Source organism: Meleagris gallopavo, chromosome Z (genome assembly GCF_000146605.3).
Source record: "Meleagris gallopavo isolate NT-WF06-2002-E0010 breed Aviagen turkey brand Nicholas breeding stock chromosome Z, Turkey_5.1, whole genome shotgun sequence".
In the NCBI taxonomy this organism is placed as follows: Eukaryota; Metazoa; Chordata; class Aves; order Galliformes; family Phasianidae; genus Meleagris; species Meleagris gallopavo.
This window is the reverse complement of record NC_015041.2, coordinates 22,488,374-22,506,844: the sequence shown is the minus strand read 5'-3', so window position 1 is coordinate 22,506,844 and position 18,471 is coordinate 22,488,374. Positions and strand designations below refer to the sequence as shown.

Here is an 18,471-nt window from a genome sequence, read left to right as displayed (position 1 = left end):
TCCACCCCCCGCCCGGCCCCGGAGCCGCGCGCCGGGAGCTGTAGTCTCCGCGGCAGAGTCCGAGGCCGCCGCTGCGCGCGTCATGCTGAGAGTTGTAGTCCGCCTTGCTGGCTGTTCCCCTCCCGCCGGCTCGTGGCCGCCATCTTGGTCTCGTCTTTCCCGTAACGCTGGGTTTGTTCTCTGATAAGGTGGGGTACTCCGCTCCCTGCCCCGAACGTGGGGCAGCAGTGCTGCCTGGACTGGTAGGAGCCGATCGAAAAACGGCTGCCTGAGCTGTCAGGTAGCCCGGTCCCGTATTTTTATGCGCCTGCTGTTGTAGCTCGGGGCACGAGATAGTACGGGGTGGTTTTTTAGAGCTCTGACTGGGATGCGTAACCGTGTTTGTGGGGGTAGAACTGTTTGCAGAAGGAAGACGTGCCAGCTGACTGCTGTACAGCGTACGAGCAGATACAGCGGGTTGGAATGGACGTACCGTTTGTGCGGGCTCGTGTGTTTTTGCTTTATTTCTCGGGGGGAAGAAGACGTCAAAAAGGTTTGGATGGGGGAGGACTCAGCTTTGCAATGCATGCTGCTGGTTGTATTGGAGGAACAATGCTCTGAAATCTGATTTTGTCTGACCGCCTCTCTGTGACAAACCATGGTATCATTTTCCCATGCGATGCTGCTTGAAGGTTTGCGCTGAGAAATTATTATTATTATTTTTTTTATTGAAGAGTCTTTATCCCAAACCGATGTACGTATGCTTATTATCCATACATGAGATAGCTAAACTTTTAGTAACAGGCGTACCCTCTCAAAGTCTTTTGTATGAAGATATCTGCACTGTAATTGTAAATTCTCTGTACTGAGTGAGTGGTAAAGCAGCACATCACTGTCCTAAACGACTGGAAATAAAGGGTGGTCACAGAAATTTTACTGCTTCTCTCTGAGATGTGTACTTTCTTTCAGGGCTATTGTGGGCACTGTTTTTGACAACTTTCAGACTTAGGAAAAACTGTTGAGAAATTAGGCCCTTTTCATCTGCTGTTTGGAAAGAAGCTATGCTATTTTTGCTTTGTATCTGTTGCAATGTACTGCATTTTTTAAGTAAGCAGAATGGCTGACTTTTTATATACTGATATATGAAAGAATAAATTTTGGTTCTTCTTTGTAGCACATTTATGAAGTTGAGTGGCACCACTTTTGATGTCAGATTTTTTTCCCCCATCAAATTTCGAATGAATTTCTTTCTCTATTCTGATCTAAAGCAGGGAGTGAAGAGACATGTCTGAGCAAAGCCTTTGGCAGTGGCAGTGACGTGTACTTAGCCATGCACCTTCACTTTTGTTCTAGGATTGACCTCTTGGTTGCAGTTGCTGTTACAGATCAAGAACTGCCAAACTGTAGGGGTTGTAAGGGACCTCTGTAAGAGATCATCCTATCCAGCCCCTGCTAAAGCAGCTTCCCTACAGCACGTTGTGCAGGAAAGCATCCAGTGGGTTTTGAATGTTTCTGGAGAAGGAGACTCCACAACCTCTTTTGGCAGCCTGTTCCAGTGCTCTGTCACCATCACAATAAAGGAGTTTTTCTCCTATTTAGATGGAACTTCTTCTTTTCCAGTTTGTGTCCCTTGTCCTGTTGCTGGGCACCACTGAAAAGAGTGGCCTCATTCACTTGCCTCTCACTCTTTAGATATTTATTAGCACTGATAAGATCCTCTTTCAGTCTTGTCTTCTCCAGGCTGAACAGTCTTTGGTTTCTCAGCCTTTCCACGTAAGGGAGATGATCCAGGCTCCTAATCATCATAATGAAATTATTTTCTTGGTTTCTTCTCCATTTATATGTCTGCCACATCCTCCTGGAATGTCTTATTTTTTACCATTATTTCATTAGTTTTTGTTCTTTAAGCATGTGTTGAGAGTCTGATTAACCTGAATTAAATTAACTCTTCTCTGATATTCTAACCACCCTTTTCGTATATTATTTGCTGCCTATTACTTTTAATGAGACCAAATCACATCTACATTACTGTGGTGCAAATATTCAAGGGAAAGATTTGGCACTGAGGATCTTAAGTTCATAGTGTACGTATTTTAAGAGATTTTTCTTCTTACTAGCTCTAGTCTGGTCCCATGGCAGAATGTCCATTAGCAAATGGAATATGTCAGATGTGCTCTGCAATTAGTCTTATTGTTTAGTTTATGAAGAATCTGATTTGTATGCTCCAAGGCTAACTGATAGGCTGCTATAGGCCACACATTCATTTCTACCTCTTCCTGTGTCTTCTTCATAGAATCACAGAATCATAGAATGGTTTGGTTTGGAAGGGACTTCTAAAATCATCTAGTTCCATCTCTTTGCTATGGGCAGGGACACCTCCCTTTAGACCAGGATGCTCAAAGCCCCATCCAGCCTGGCCTTGAGTGCTTCCAGGAAGGGGGCATCCACAACCTTTCTGGGCAGCCTTCTTCAGTGGGCATTTATTTTGTGCTTGATTACTGTAATCATAATTTCACCACTTTGTTCTGAGGTGGCCAGTGATGTGGTTTCCAGCAGTAATAATTTCCAGTCTGAGGAAGGCTATTCAAAGTTTGAGTTTGAGTTTGAGAGTTACTCTTGAATCAGTCTGTTTGGCTTGTTTGTTCTGCATTCTTTTTTCAGATTTTTTGGATTCTTCAATTCTTTTGTGTTCTTTTGTATTCTATTGTCAAAACAGTTTTCGTGTGTATTAAAATATAAAAAAGAAAAAAGAGAGGGGAGGCACTCGATCTCTTATAATTTCATTTAGTGTATAACTTGCTACTATACATTAGTATATTTTATATTTTACATTTATATGTTTATGTTTATACATTTTTCCAAAAAAAGTGAACAAGTTTTCCTAAGTTCTACAACAGTAACTGCTAATTAAGAGTATCCATTTCGTCAGTCTGTTTTAATATAAGAGGTTTCTAGCAACATTAAGCTTCAGTTCCATCTTCAGTTGAAGTAGAAAGTGAATGCAAAAGGTGTTGTCTGTGACATTTACATTGTTCTCAGTAGGCAGAGACACAAGTGTTTGTCTTTTGATCTTAGCGCAGTTCATACTGCACTGCACTTGGTCTTAGTAAAAAGGCAGAAAAGTGATCCTTTATGGTCAGAATTGGATGAACTAAGTTATTTATCTCAGTTAGCTGTTTATTGTGCGTTCAGTGCTCTTCACAAAACTTCTTTTAACATTTTGACCTTGTCACAGAAATTAAGGATAGTATTTATTTTCTTCTAATACAACCTGTGTCCAGTGTAAGGGTTCACAAAGTTAGTCCATCCCATGTTCTCCATGTTTATATGTAGAGGTATGTCAAAATGTCATCATTTTGTTTTCTAGAAGAGCTTAAAGAAATATCCAAAACATCTAAATCAAAAGAAAATAGGAAATTTTTTTGGACTATAATAAATGAGGCATCAGATTTTCATGAAATGTTGCTACATGCCGTTGCAACTTCAGCATATGTATATTTTTACATATCTTGTATATTTTTATGCCATGAATAGTAGATTTGGACAATTTAGATATAAAGGGGGGATGCCTTCCATTTCTGCTACATGTATGGATTCCTTGGAGCTGTAAGAAGGATAAGCAGTTGTGTAACAGTACTTTTTATCTCATGCTTTGTTTCTTTTGTTGGTGTGAGTGTCTGTGATAACATAGATAACAGTTTTTCTACACGAGAATTGTTACACAGTTTACATGCAGCAAATTATCATTTTGTATACAGTTTCTTTTTCCAAGTTTTGCAAACAGTTGTCATTTTTTTTTCCTGGTATTGCTTCTCAGCAAGTTGTTACACTGTTAATAGAGGACAAAATCTTAACAACTTTTTGAATGTTATTGCTTTGCAAGATAAAACTGTGTCCACAGAACTGAATATTTTAGAAATGCTTTTTTTTTTTTTAATCTTTTTCTCACATTATATTTTACTATATGAAGATAATAAGGCAGAAGTGTTCTTAAGTTCTTACGCTGCACACAGAGTTTCTGTTACTCGAATTGCTGGGTGTTTAGTGAATACAGACTGGAGGAATAGTGCAGCTCACAAATATGACCTATTTCCTTTAGGCTACTTCATGCAAACAGATGCTGAATGAATACAGATAGAGGCACTTTTTAAAGAAATTAAATAATTTCTGTATGTTACTTGCTCGTTTTGTGTCAGTCCAATCTTTTTTATTCAATTGAGTTTCTATGCTTGCTTCTAGAAGAGTTTCATTAGCGTTATGTTTTTTCCATTTAGAAGCATCCCAGATTTCTAACAAACCTTCCTACACAGTAATGAAATTCTGTGCTCCCTCTCCACCTTTCTATTTTGCCATTACCAATTGGCAGTTAGTGCTCATGTCTTCCTTATCTTCAGATGCCCTTTCAGTAGCAATTGAAAATTTCTTCCACATAGAGGTGATTCTACTGCTCCCCATACCCACCTCCAAATAACAAGAATAATAGAATAGTATTTAACTGTAGACTTCCTTCACAGACCTCTGATTTCGTACCCTGCTTTCTTGTTGTGACTGTGTGAGAAATTTAGTATGTCCTCTAATGGAAACAGCACAGTCTTGCAGCAGATTCTTGAGATGACAGCATGCCACAAATATGTCACAAGCCTGTCACTCTTTGCCTAGACAGTTCTAAGCTAAGTGTTTCATTAATCTAAATTTTTACCCACTTCTTTAAAGTGTTTTAGCTAAAACACAAGACACCACAAGCTGACTGCTTCCTCCAGGTCAGTTTTCCTTGGAGACCATTTTCCATGGTGACAATAAACTTCTACACTGATGTTTTATTAACATTTTGTACAGTGCTTCAAATGGTGCTTCTCCTGCATTTCGTTTAAATGTTATCATTACTGCAGATGATCCACCTGAGTGTTCTGTCTGACAGTGCTTTATCTGCTGTTTTATTGTAGCTTCTGGGATACATTTAAATATGCTAAATATTTAACATATTTTCAGACCTCTTATTCTGATAGACTCCAGGTTCTGTTCATATCTCTTCTCTATGTGTACAAGCTTCTGTGAAGAACTAATATCATGTCTTCAGATAAGTATTTTCTTAATTCCAGCTAAAGCATTACTTTATACACTTTGTTTTCTGTTACTATTGATGTATTTTTGGTATGCACAAGAGGATGAGAAGGTAAAATACACTAGGAGACTGGCATTTCTGAGACTTTTTCAAAACTTTTATCATTGTGGCATTTTGTTCTCATTGGATATATAGCAATGTGGGAGGGAAGGACTTTGAGTTAAACACGTGTTTAAAGCTCTTGCTATAAGGCTGAGGATTTATGAATGAGAAGGGAGAAAGATTTGTACGTGCTAGGGATAAAGAGACTTTTTCAGGAGTATGGGACCAAGTTGCAAAGTCTGGAATGGGAAGCAGTAACTGTGTTCGTGCCAAGTTCTTGAAGAGAACGAGTGATAAAAGAACCAGGGGAAGTGAGGGAGGGTAATTTACCCTGAGGGAAGTGTTTATTTGTAGTTATGCCCACTGCTTACCATAGATTGAAAGTAATGCTGGCATCACTGAGTGGCTAATTGAAGTGGCATGAACTCGAGATGAAACTTGGAACTGAAGTATGCAATGCAGTTTTTGTTTTCTTTCTTCCCTTTTGGCTTTTGTCTAGCAGTCTTGTTACAGGCTCCAGTAAGTGGAAAATTAATGACAGTGTTTGTCATTGTGGTCTTTTGTTTGATAGATACACACAAGAGCTATGAAGCCTTTCCCAATCCCAGTTGACTGTTTAGTAGCACTATAGCTACAGTAGTACCAAGAGTTAGAATCTCTATCTACATCTCCAAGTACTTTCTATTCCTTGAAATGCAACAAGCAGTATAGATAAACACAAGGTTACTTAGCTGGTCTTGTGTCTTTGGAACGCATCATACAAAATAATCTGAATTGGTGGAATGTGATTAAAAATTGGGTATTTGTGGCAGAACTATTTTAATGTGTGACTTTACTGTCTAATTTCATTTGACTAGTGTATTTTAGGAGGTGACTGTCATGAAAATAACAACACTGGACCATTAATGTAAAATAAGTCACCCACATGGTTCTTTTATCACACATACACACACAAAATAGCTTTAAAATGAAAAAGGCATAATAACATTTTTCAGTTTTGTCCTTGAGTAGTTAAAGCAGCATTTAAAAATACCTTATAGAAAAAATGCAACACTCTTAGATTTGTAGTTTGTGGCAGTGTTTAACAGAGCTGCTGTAAGAGCCTGAAGGGATGTGACTTCTCCTAGCAGGAAGGGCTCGTGTCACAGGGAGCAGCTTCAAGGGGAAGCTTAGGAGCGAATGTTCTTCCTGCACAAAAGTAAAGCTGAAGCTGTTCATTAGTCAACAGCTTAGGGTAGGAAGAAAGTACTTCTGTATGCTTTTCCAGTAAGAAATTTGCGTTATATATTTCAACCAGTCTTGGATCCTGCATGTTTTAATCTGGCAGAAATGCGATCACAAGATCGTGCTCCAGAAGGCAGCTTTTGCTTAAAATCAATTTATTATCTAAACAATGTATGTAGATGGAAAAGTTCAGCTGTTCACTTTTGTAAGGCATAAGGGAAGATGTCACGTATCAGAAGTACCTGCGCATGTAAGAAATTACATATGGCAGCAATTGAGTGGTAAAAGTTTGGTATGCTCTATTAGTTGGATGCTATGGCTCTATGAATTAATGGAGGAAAAGAATGCAGGAATTTTTGCCTAAGTAAACAATTAAGATTTATTCAAAGTTCTTAATTGAAGCCGTCTGTTTTTTAAAAGATGAGCTGTAACTCAAGCAGAAGGTTTGAATTTGAGCTAGAAATTACTGGGAAAATTAATATGGCATACCTCTAGCAGGAATTAGGACTAAATGAATGACAATCTTCAGCAATTTAAAATCTTTTTTGTTTGTTTGCTTGTTTGTTTGTTTGCTTTTGGAAAGTAATGCAGCTTAGTGTGTTTAAGATATTACTGTTGGTTCTGATGGGATTATATACAGGGATAAGTCTCATGTGTGACATGAGATGCTAACCTTTACCGAAGCTGATGATGCAGAATTATTTCTGGTAAGGGAACTTCTGAAACTTTGGTTTTTATTTACTAAAGAAGTAAAACCTTACTGTTTCTGAAGACTGATAATGGTTTGGTGATTATGGAAGGTCAGCCACTGTACACAAATATGTCTTCGTATTTGTGATGTATGTGTTGTTTTCATGAACAAATATACAGCAAATGAGTTCTACAGATTACTTTTGTATTGTTCAGCTGGAACTTAGAAACAAGTATATGACTTAAATTCTTTTTTTTTTTTTCTTTCCAGGTACTAAGTCTCAGGAAAGGTACTGGTCTTCAGAAAGTACTATGGACAACGTGAAAAATGCTGATAACAGCTCTTATAATGGTGGAGCTCTGCTTAGAATGGGCCTCAATGATAACAAAGCTGGAATGCAAGGTTTGGATAAAGAGAAAATTAATAAAATCATTATGGAAGCTTCCAAGGTTGGTTTGATTGTATTTATTTATGTATTTATTTATTTTTCCTTGCCAGCATTTCTACTTATATCTCCCTTTCCATTACAGATAAAGTTGATGTGACTGGATTTTTAATGTTTTCAGTAGAATTCCTTTGTCCTTTTCTTTTTGTCCTTTTTCTCAAGTGATTCTTGAGAGAGGTGGCCGGTAGCATGCAGTTTTGTGCCAGAGATCCTCAAAAGAAATCACACCTCTACAAAGCACTGGAATATTAGTCCTCTTACTTTTTTCTTGAATGGCCTACAGATGCAACTGTATGGGGATAACACTTCATTCAGGCAGCTCTAGATTTTTTTTCTTTTCCTTTCATAAATGTTCATTTCATTTGGTGTTAATATATCCCAAGGTTATTTGCATAATATTTTTTGCTCAGGAATTTGTGTGTCACTCTGTTAAGTCCAGACTATTCCAAGCATTTTGTTGGTGCTTTACACACTCTGGGGTAAACTCAGGGATGGGGAACATGCTATAAACAGCGTTTATTTAGCAAACATGTTTTACTTGTGTTTCCACTTCAATAGACTTTATGTAGTGTTAAGACTCCTGTTGATTTAGTTGTTTCCTCTCCTTATTGTATCCATTATTTCTTGAAAAGTTAGCTCTTTGTCAGAAATATGTTCATAATTACATATGGAGAAATTATTTCTCAGGGACAGTTATTGTTTAATCACCTGTGTTGAAGTGGAATGAACTGTGAAAAGGGCTTTCAAAACCACTAAGTAAGTTTCTTTGTATTAGGATACATTTCTGTAAATAAAGCAGGAGAACGTAATGCCATCTATAGATCAAGAAATCTGAAAATAAGCTTTGATTCTTTCTGAAACTTTCCTTCTTTTTTTAGTCCTTTCAAAATTAAACTTACAAACTCTACCCACAGTTGTACTATGGCAAGATTTTACATAATTTCAACTTTGAAATACTGCAGGGGATCTTAGAGAACTTCTTTACTAAGTGTTACATACTGGGCAGTTCTTCATCCTATCATTTTCTTACTGATTTCTTTCAAGAAGACTTAACAAGTCATGCTTGATTGCAGAGGGGAAAAAAGATGATGTGTATGTCTGATATTGAAAGAAAACATCAATCTCTCTTGTGTATCAGCTGTATAAAAATCCAAAGTATTCATTACTGTGTTTCACATTTCCTATATTTAAAGATCAAATTTTGTTTACTAGATGAAAAGACAAATTAAAACCTTACAGTTTTTTGTAATTTTCTTCCAGGGCTCCAAATTTTATGAAAACGAGCTCAAAAAAGATCAACAAGTTAACCAACGAATTGAGAAAATGATGCAGCTTAAGGAGAAAATTACACAACAACAGCTGTTGAAAGCACGGTTGCGGGTACTAATCCTGTACATTTTTATTTTATTTTATTTTGTTTTGTTTTGTTTTATTTTGAGAAGATGATGAATAAACATTTCGGTGCAATTTAATTTACTGTATTACATTTTGTTGGTAAGCACACCATTAGATACTGTTTACATGTTAGTCATGCAAGTAAATTTTGTACAGTGATTTAAGGATGTAAGTGTAATAAACTATTCCTAGAAAAGGATAAAGTAAGCTCTAAAACAGATGTGAAATTTTATTTTATTTTTTTAATTATAATGAAGAAAAAAATAATTCCTGTCCTTCTAAATCCAGATGGTTTGAAGGGATGTCATTATGGTTTCTGGAACAGCTTTATTAAGTACTTAGTTAATAAGTAAAATAGCATTCTTCAGTTTTAGAAAATATATATTTTTGTCTTAAATGACCCTCAATTAAATGAAGATGGTCAGAGCTTTCAACTCTTCCTGATTAACATATTCTTTATCTATGCTTGTAATGGAAAGTAAGAAGTCAGAAGAAATACATATGTCCTAAACTAGAAGGATGGAGGGACTATTTTTCTTCTCATGTGCTAATAGTAGATAACGATATCTTAATAGTTCTCTGTGTTAGATATTGTTAAAAGAAAACTACAACAGGTTGCACACTACATTCGTAGACCCAGTGTAATTAAAGTTACTTGTAGTGGCTTAATTCACTTCCTTTCTCATTTATACTGTGATTCAGTCTTTAATTACATGATTGCATGCCATTTTTCTCTAATAGGACTCCTGTTTCATTCAGTGCACAGTGCAGACACAGTTCAGTGAGTGAGCAATTATTTACTGTTGTCCTCATTGCTCAGTGGATGGCCCCAAGGCTTATTTGTTCTACACTAGTCTAATCCAGCTTTAAATGCAAAATTACTGTCTTCTTCATAGACTTTTCTATGTTGTACACTACATATTGAAAATTCTTTAAATTATTCTTGCAAAACTCCAGCAAAGTAGTGTGATATTTTTGTTTTGTAGATGAGAAGCTGAGGCATGTTTCCCAGACTGTTTTCTCAACCTTCAATGTCTCAAGTCACCTTTGTCCTACATTAGATAAGTACTACACATGCTTTGTGGTACTTAATCAGCTTCTCTAAGTTTTTCAGATACAGATATACCTAAGTCTCATTATCATCTTTAACTTTCTTCCTATCCCTTTCTTTATTTTAGTCACTCTCTTCATTTCAATACTGCCTTCTTGAAATATTGTGAAAGAACTTGTTCTCCTAGAATGTGTAACTAGGAGATGCTATGAAATTACAAATATATACATATATTTGGAAATATATGTATGTATCTGCACGAATGCTGCAAGTTTTCATCTTCAGGTTAAGTCTTGTTTGTAGGGTGCTTAGAGGCTGAGATACAGCTTCCTAAGCTGGGAGTCTGTGCAGGATCTCCAATGTAAAATCAAAGCAATAAAAAAAATTTCTCACTTACTCATTTGTTGGACAAAATCTTGGTTATATCGTGGAAACAGTAGCATAAATGAAAGGCAGCCTGCAACATAACATTTACTGTCTTTCTCACCACTAGGGTGTGTTTGAAGAGGAAATTTGAAGTTCTAATAAATGCCATTTTCTATTAAGAGAAGTAATATACCATGCTGCATTTTACAGTTCTTAATTTCTGGAAATTTGTCTGTTACAGATTTAGATTATGCTGATAACTTAGATTGGATCTGCTTGAAGTTCCACAGAAATTAACAGTACTTTAAGAAGTATCCAGCTGCTACCAGATTGTCAGGCTGTTCTCACGATGCTTGCTAGTTTTATCACTGTGTGGTTTATCATAGATGTTTATTCTGTGAATAGTTACTGTTGTTCCAAAAAGTGTTGTTATTATTTGTTTTTTCTTCAATCCTGTCAAACAGTTTTACAAACATTAAATAAATCTTGAATAGTATTTTAATATCTTAATTTGATTATGCAGTTTAAGATAGGAAACTTGTATCTTGAATATTTTACGTTCTCCAACAATATAAGAAACTTTTTTTTTTCCATGTGTTGCATCATGTAAATAGATAGGAGATAGTGGCCTGCCTGCACCACTTTCAGTTGGGACCTTAATTTCTCTAAATTAGTATGTTCAGCCCTGGGGAGCATACTGTATTCTTCTGTATGGAATACCTACTCTGAGGTCCCGTTTCACCTCTAAGGTGAACTTGGAGCAAAGAAGAGAAAAGACTAAGTGAGTCATTATTCAGCAATTTGTGACATTCAAAGCCACTTGTCTTTGTTCAAGTATCTTCAGTCTCAAAGGCTGAGATTTTAGATTAGTTTTTTTGTTTATTTTATTAAGCAGCTCTGCAAGGGAAAAAAACAAAGAACAACTCTTGCAGTGACTTGGCAAATTGCACGTAACTGTTCCTTTTCAGGACCATAAAATAATTATAATTGAGCCAGAGACATTTCTGTTATGGTACCTTGATTTCACAAATGTTTGTGAGTGTCCTTGTTCTTGCACACAGAGAGAAACATCTGTTCCTTATCACTACATGCATTTCTTGAGCTCTAATGTGTGTGAAGCTCATTGTTTCTTTTCTAATCGCAGCAACTTTTTGTTTGTGTAAATAGAGGTTAGCATAGTCATTATTATGATTAGGCAATCATAGTTTGATAGCACTTCCTTTGTTCTCCTTTTTTGATATTTTCTCTTTTGCTTCTAGAATGTTGTATGGTAATGACAACATAGTCACCTTAAGTCAGCAGGTCTTAAAAATTTTCTATTAAGTAATACACTCGTACTTTCTAGTGACACTCACTCACTTCATACCACATTCGTAGTTGAATGATATTTCTGCAACAAGCACAAAATATCTAGCTCTCTCAATAAAAGAATGCAAATAAATTAAGAAAAACAGTTTAAAGTATTTTTGTGGAGAAACCTATGTTTGACTGATTCAGAACACTGTGGGACTGATCAAATCCACGATCTACTTGTAGGAGAAAAATCTTTAACTTCTAAAGAGAAACAAAGTACTTTCTAACTCTTTTCTATGTATAATCTTTAAAAGTCACCATACTGTTGCTAGCAGTCCAGCCTTTCGATACATATTCCTGTAACAAATACTGAGGAATTTTACAAAGGTATTAACAGCAGCTTTCTTTGCAGTAAATGAATCTGTTTGAGACCTTATTTCTCACAAATTAAGGTGGACTGTACTGCCCTTCGAGCTGCTGGTCTTTTTTTCATGTGAAAAATTTGAGCCAATTTTCTGAAGAGTGGTAGCTTCAGCTTGGTGTATTGGAAATTTACATTCTATTAATGTATTTTCATCTGTTTGTCCATTTTTTAAATAATGTCTGTGACAGTAGCTGAAGCTGCATCTTCAGTGGGTCTTACCCAGTTACTGTCTGAATTAGTTTTGTTTGTTTTTTTTTTTCACTAGTGAGGAGTTTGTTGCTTTTTGTACCATTTGCTAGCAGTGTTTTAGCAAATGTCACCAGAAATGTGTTTTTTTTTTCTTAAACAGCGTGCCATATGCATCAAAATTATTGGAATCCTGTGTACTTCTGAACTTCTGCAAGGTTAATAGTTTTTTTAATTATTACTTTATTTTGTTCAGGTGGACAAACTGGTGATGGAACTGGAACAGAGTCGCAACCTTAGTTGTACTATTGTACACATTGACATGGATGCCTTCTATGCAGCTGTGGAAATGAGAGACAATCCAGAGCTGAAGGAAAAACCTATTGCAGTGGGATCAATGAGTATGTTGGTAAGGCTAAATGTCAAGCTAATATAGAAATTAATTGCGTTAATCTAAAAGTGTGATAAAATGTACAATAATAGCATATAATAAAGAGAAGTTTCATGACTTTCTGGAAAAAATAACAAGAATGGTAGAGGAAGTGTCTATTCTAGACCACGTTAAGCTGAACTTTATTTTTCAGTAGAAAGTGTAATAATGAAATGTTAAAGGGTGTGAACAGACCAGAGAGAGGAAAAGAATATACTAATTCTAATCCTATTCAGTCTTTTCTGACTGCAGTTCCATGATCAGAATTTGATTTAACATTAAGTGTCACTGAGTAAACCTTGATTACTAAGCACTAAACTTACTTCTCCTCTTCCAAGTCCACCTCAAACTACCATGCTAGGAGATTTGGTGTACGTGCAGCCATGCCTGGATTTATTGCTAAAAAGCTGTGTCCACATCTAACTATAGTACCGTTAAACTTTGAAAAATACAGAAAAGTGAGTGAAGAGGTAAGTCTGGAAAAATAAAAAATATTCTAACTAAAGATGGGTGTACTTTGTTTTAGACTTTATCAGTGTTAGATAATATGAGATGTGTCAGCTTAAACGTTACATTAGAGTATGTTTGAACCTGCTAAGAATCTTGGATTTTACAATATATATACTTCATTTGTTGTTTGATGGGAGTAAAGTATTAAAAATTACAGTTGTTTTGGTTTTATATTTGTGATTTTTTTGGGATTTGGATTAATTTTGTTTCATTAGCAAAAGCTGAACAGTGAATCTTATCATTAGCTGTTTAAGGGAAGATGAGATGCATATATGATCAAATATTGTGATTCCTAATAATTGGACCTAAACTTATAAAATATGATGCAGCCAAATTTTCCTTCTTGCTAAAAAATAAAAAATAATAATAAAAAGGAGGGAAAGGGTGCAGAAAAGAGTAAAATAAGAGATTTTATTTGTCCTATTAATTTAATATGTTGTTTTGGAGGATGCACTCAAAATTAATGATTTTGGGGTAAGTTTTGCTAGTGGCTCAGACTGGAGCTCTAAACTGTTGCTACACCAATTGTTTGACTTTTCTTATGTTTTGCATATGTGATGTCTGACGGACAGTGCAGATAGATAAATCGGCTAACATGCTCCTTCTGAGCTTCTGCCAGTTTCCCAGATCCCCAGAGTTTTGTTCAAGTAATTACAGCAGTGACTGTGAACCTCATGCCAGTGGAGTGCTTATTCATTGAGCTTAGTGACCTGTACAGTTAAACACCATGCTCAGAACCCCTTTACTTGCTTAGTATTGATGTCTTGGTACTTGAGAGAAGTAGTGCTATAATTTTGTAATATCAATAAATTATTTGTTCTGTAAATGTCTTTAATGGTGAATAGTCATCTTGAGTTTTCAATGTATGTTTGTTCACCTAATGATTGTGTGTCAAGATCTGCTTTTACAGCAAAGTTTTAAACTTTCTCTATACATTTATGAAGGTTAAAGAGATACTGGCTGAATATGATCCCCATTTTATGCCTATGGGCCTAGATGAAGCCTACCTGAATTTAACAGAGCACTTGGAGGAAAGGCTGCATTGGCCTGAAGATAAAAGAAGATACTTTTTGAACACAGAAAACACTACAGAAAAAAGTAAGCAAAGTCTCTTCTTCTGCGTATAACGTATGCTTCAGAAAAGCAGCTCCCACTGAAAGCACACATATCTATGTGCATCCTTTGTAATTCTTTATGCTATCTACCTCTAATTTCTTAGGTTCACTTTCTCTACAAAAACCATGCTGATGACAGTTAGGATTTAGAGATGTAGATTTCTAACTTGTGAGTACATATGTGTGGAAAGTGGTGGCAGGTTTACTGTACGTAGTTGCATGTTTTAGCTACATATTTTGTCTTTACAATTCAAAACTGTAATTTTGCAAATAAATAGTAATAATCTTGTGACTTAAGGAAGTATAGAATAAATAAATTGATTGTTCTGAAGTTTATTTACAATTTGCTGAGGTGTTTTCTAGAATGAGGTACTGCAATGAGTTCTGTGAGAAATTATCTGCAAAGAAAACATGTATAAGCTCTATTAAGATGATTTTGCAAGACTAGAACTATTCAAAGAAATGAACACTGCAGAAATACGGTAACGCTTAAAGATATGTCTGGATTTCACGTGGCTCTAGAAGGTGGAGTTCAATCCACACTCGCAACTGTGAAACCAATTAGGAATAGTAAAAAAGGAGTCAAGTAAATGGTTGATTGAAGTGCAAACTGGATAGCTTGTACTATTGTATTAAAAAATTATCCAAATAGCTATTAAGAGGATAATGAAGGAAGCTGTACTGAAAAACATTAGTAGACTAGAAGAAAACAAACTGGCATTGTCTATGCAAATGAAATACCACTAATATGTAGTCATGTGTCTCTTCATACTTATCTGCTATCTGTGTTCTTTTCCTACCACATGCAGCACTGAGAATGTGGAAGTGTAACAGAAAAGTTTGTAGTCAGACAGAGGGCTGCTGTCATTCCTAGTTCTATGATGACTGAAGCTGAAGATTTGAAACTTACCAGATTGGCTGTTCTAGAACCAGAAATTTTGCATTATTCTAATATCATTAGAAAATACTGAGGGCAAAAAAAAAGCACGGAAGATTTTTATTCCCATGAAAAAGGGAGCATCTGGGCTTCTCTATGATATGGAACACAAGTAATGCCAAAATGTTTATGTTTTTCTGCTATCACAGCACCAGGCATTAAACCTCAGTGCTTTTCTGGAAGTGAAGTCCAGTCTTCTAGCCATTTCTAATCTCAGCCAAGTATAATCTTACAAAGAATAAAACAATTGTGACTCTCCTTTCTTCAAATGAAAACGCAATCTAATCATTCTGGCTAAATAAACATACATTCTTGTTAAACAGAAAAAACAGAATTGCTAATCAACTATTTTCCTTTACTGCAGAGGAAAATTAATGAAATAGATGCTGTATATATTGATTAATTGCTTGTGTGTTTATCTAATACAGATAAAGAAGATATAAGCATATCTGGCAGATTGAATATAGATGGATACTCTTCTTCACCAGAGCTGTTTGAAGATGGCACATCTGTAATGGATGATCACTCTGGACAAAGATATCAGTCACTGAAAAATGTAGTTGTGTTTGGAACCTCTGCAGAAGAAGCTGTGAAGGAAATTCGCTTTAGGATTGAGCAGAAAACTCAACTGACTGCTAGTGCAGGTATTCAAAACACGTATAAATAATAATCTTTTGTGTTTCCACAGTGTGTTGTACACTAATCTCAGGGGATGCTACAGTCTTAAGAAATAAGTATTGCCACAGCATTCTCATGCTGCAAAGAAATATGCCTCCTTTGCAATTGTGTAAAAACTTCTGTCTTTCAGGTAATTACTGAAACCTTATATGTATCAAAGCCATTCCTCTATTTTCTAAATCATATAAGTAGTTCTTTTTGCTTCTTTCGTCTTGAAATGGAAGTAGTGTAGAGACAGGATGAGGAAAAATGGCCTCAAGTTGCGCCAGGGTAAGTTTAGGTTGGATATCTGGAAATACTTCTTTACAGAAGTGGTCATTAAGCACTGGAAAAGGCTCCTCGGAGGGGTGGTTGAGCTACCATCCTTGGTTATGTTTAAAAACCGTCTGGATGTGGTGCTCAGGGACATGATTTAGTGGAGGGTTGTTAGAGTTATGGTAGTACGGTTAGGTTGTGGTTGGACTTGATGATCTTGAAGGTTTTTTCCAACCTGAGTGATTCTGTGATTCTAAGTGAATTGGGGAACTCAGGAATTAACATTAGCACTGCTGATACTTGTTTTAGTGCCTCATGTAAATTGTTGTGATAGCCTTATGGCTGTAGAGTAATCTGTTACTGATTGCTGAATTGGTTTTAGCTTGAAGAAAAGATCAGTTATTGCTACCTCTAGCAGTCTTGCCACACTGTTCCCTTTGTTCCTTTTAATACAATATTGTAATTCATTTAAAGGGAAGTAAATGTGTTTAAGTTAATAAAATATTGAGAAAGTTTTTAATATTTACCATCCAAGCTTCCTGTCTTCAGGCAACCTACCTGGAAGCGTTGATAATTTGCCTTAGATACCTAATAAATAAATAAATAAATAAATAAATAAAAAATAAATAGAGCATGCTCCTAGTAATCTAGTTTGGATGGCATCCAAAGAGCTTTGTGAACCAGGTGTGTGAAGCATCAGGGAATGCTGAACTTTATGAAGCAGGTAGGTGTGAAGGCCAGGGAAATGTCAAAAGCAAGCAGAGATAAAGGAATAGGTAGTAGAAACAGATGAGATTGCCCCATATGTTATAAGTAGTAGTAAAGTAATAATTTTGTTCTTCTGGAATGTTATCCGCTGAAGGATAAAATACTGTTTATGAAGCTTTTATAAAATGAAACATGTTTAGAAGGCTAATAGAAAACTTCTGATCAGCAATAGTGAAAGAAAATTACTTCTACCAACTAGACTGTGGATATATAACCTCTGAGCTCACCTGGGCTTCATTGAGAGAAGAGGAATCGTGTTGGGCCATTTATAAAATACATAATGTGGTTAGCATGTGTAACTAACAAAACCTCTTTCATTTTTCAGTAATTTGTATAAAAACATTAAAAAAAAAAAGAAAAAAGAGGTCAACAAAAAACATAAATCTAGTGGGTTTTCTTTGACCTTGTTTTTGTGAAACTGATTTCAGTGTCTGTTTCAGTGGAAGTAGCTATGATTATTAGTAAGTGCTCAAGGTGCTTTTCAGATTTTTGATCTAATTTTATTCTTCCTGTGCATCATCCTTGAAATTAATTGTTCAGGAATGTACATACTGCCAGAAAGTGATTACATGAATAAGATGTGATTGTGAGATATATTTTTCTCTGTTAAGGTAGGCCTTATAAAAGTCTAGTAAAGAGAAGTGACCACATTCTTCTTAGGCTTGAATGTCTGACTGCAACTCTGTACATTTGATTTGAAAATTCATAGGTAATGCACGTGTGAACTGAAAATGGAGTTGTGAGTATTCAGAAAAAGCTGATGTTTCTTTGGAAAACTTGAAATCTATTTTCAAATTTCTTTATCAAACTCGAAAGCAAAGCACATATTTTTCCACTGGTCTCAGGAATATGTTTACCCACTGTATCACAGTGCATACAATTATTTGCCATATCTTGGGTTTGCTGTAATTTGTTTCATTGTGAACGCCACTGTGTTTTGAAATGTAGCATAGGTAAGTTCACCTTGAAGGTGCTTATGTAACTTGTTTAAATGAACTGTCAAATCTACCAATAAGCATTGTAAATTATTTTACGCTTTTTGTAATCTTATGAGGCATTTAAAATGATAAATTCGTCAGCATTGCATGAGTATGCTGGATATTTCATCTGCAGTGAATGTGTCAACTTACTAAAGTATTTTATGAAATAACATAAGCCCAATTTTAATAATAAGAAAAATTGCATTTCTGCTTGATTCAAAAAAGTATGCCCTCACAGGCATACACACCTGTAAGCTGAAATATCATTCTCAGCAATCATTGCCTTTTATTCACTAAGTGGCACAAGCAAATTTAATGTGTAGTACATGTGATTTTAAATTTATCTGAGTGCATGTGATGGACACAAGAGGCAGAGCTAGCACTGCGGTGTGTCTATGCAGTCGATGCTTGAGCTGAGTGCAGTCCACTCATGAGAAATATTGCTAAGCATCACATAATAATGTTAAAAGTGTATGTTCTCATGGGACTGCATTACTAGCTGTACAGAGCCCACATGCTGCATCTAGAATATTATACCAGCAAGCAGATAAAAATTTAGACTACTAGGGGTGTAGTAAAA

The 18,471-nt window shown here is 35.8% G+C and overlaps 1 protein-coding gene across 3 annotated transcripts; it reads left to right on the top strand.

Moving 5' to 3' along the window:
* Window positions 1-6: 6 nt before the first annotated feature.
* Window positions 7-17,266, top strand: LOC104914968 (DNA polymerase kappa-like). Of its 3 annotated transcripts, none has more exons than XM_031557267.1 (7): window positions 7-188; window positions 7,329-7,507; window positions 8,764-8,883; window positions 12,475-12,627; window positions 12,987-13,118; window positions 14,103-14,256; window positions 15,639-17,266. In XM_031557267.1, exons 2-7 carry the CDS (start codon window positions 7,370-7,372, stop codon window positions 15,875-15,877), a joined length of 936 nt encoding a protein of 311 aa, XP_031413127.1. In that variant the 5' UTR covers window positions 7-188; window positions 7,329-7,369; the 3' UTR covers window positions 15,878-17,266. The 3 variants fall into 3 exon arrangements, with proteins under 3 accessions (XP_031413127.1, XP_031413126.1, XP_031413125.1); XM_031557266.1 differs by having other exon boundaries at window positions 7-280; XM_031557265.1 differs by having other exon boundaries at window positions 7-532.
* The last annotated feature ends 1,205 nt before the right edge of the window (window positions 17,267-18,471 follow it).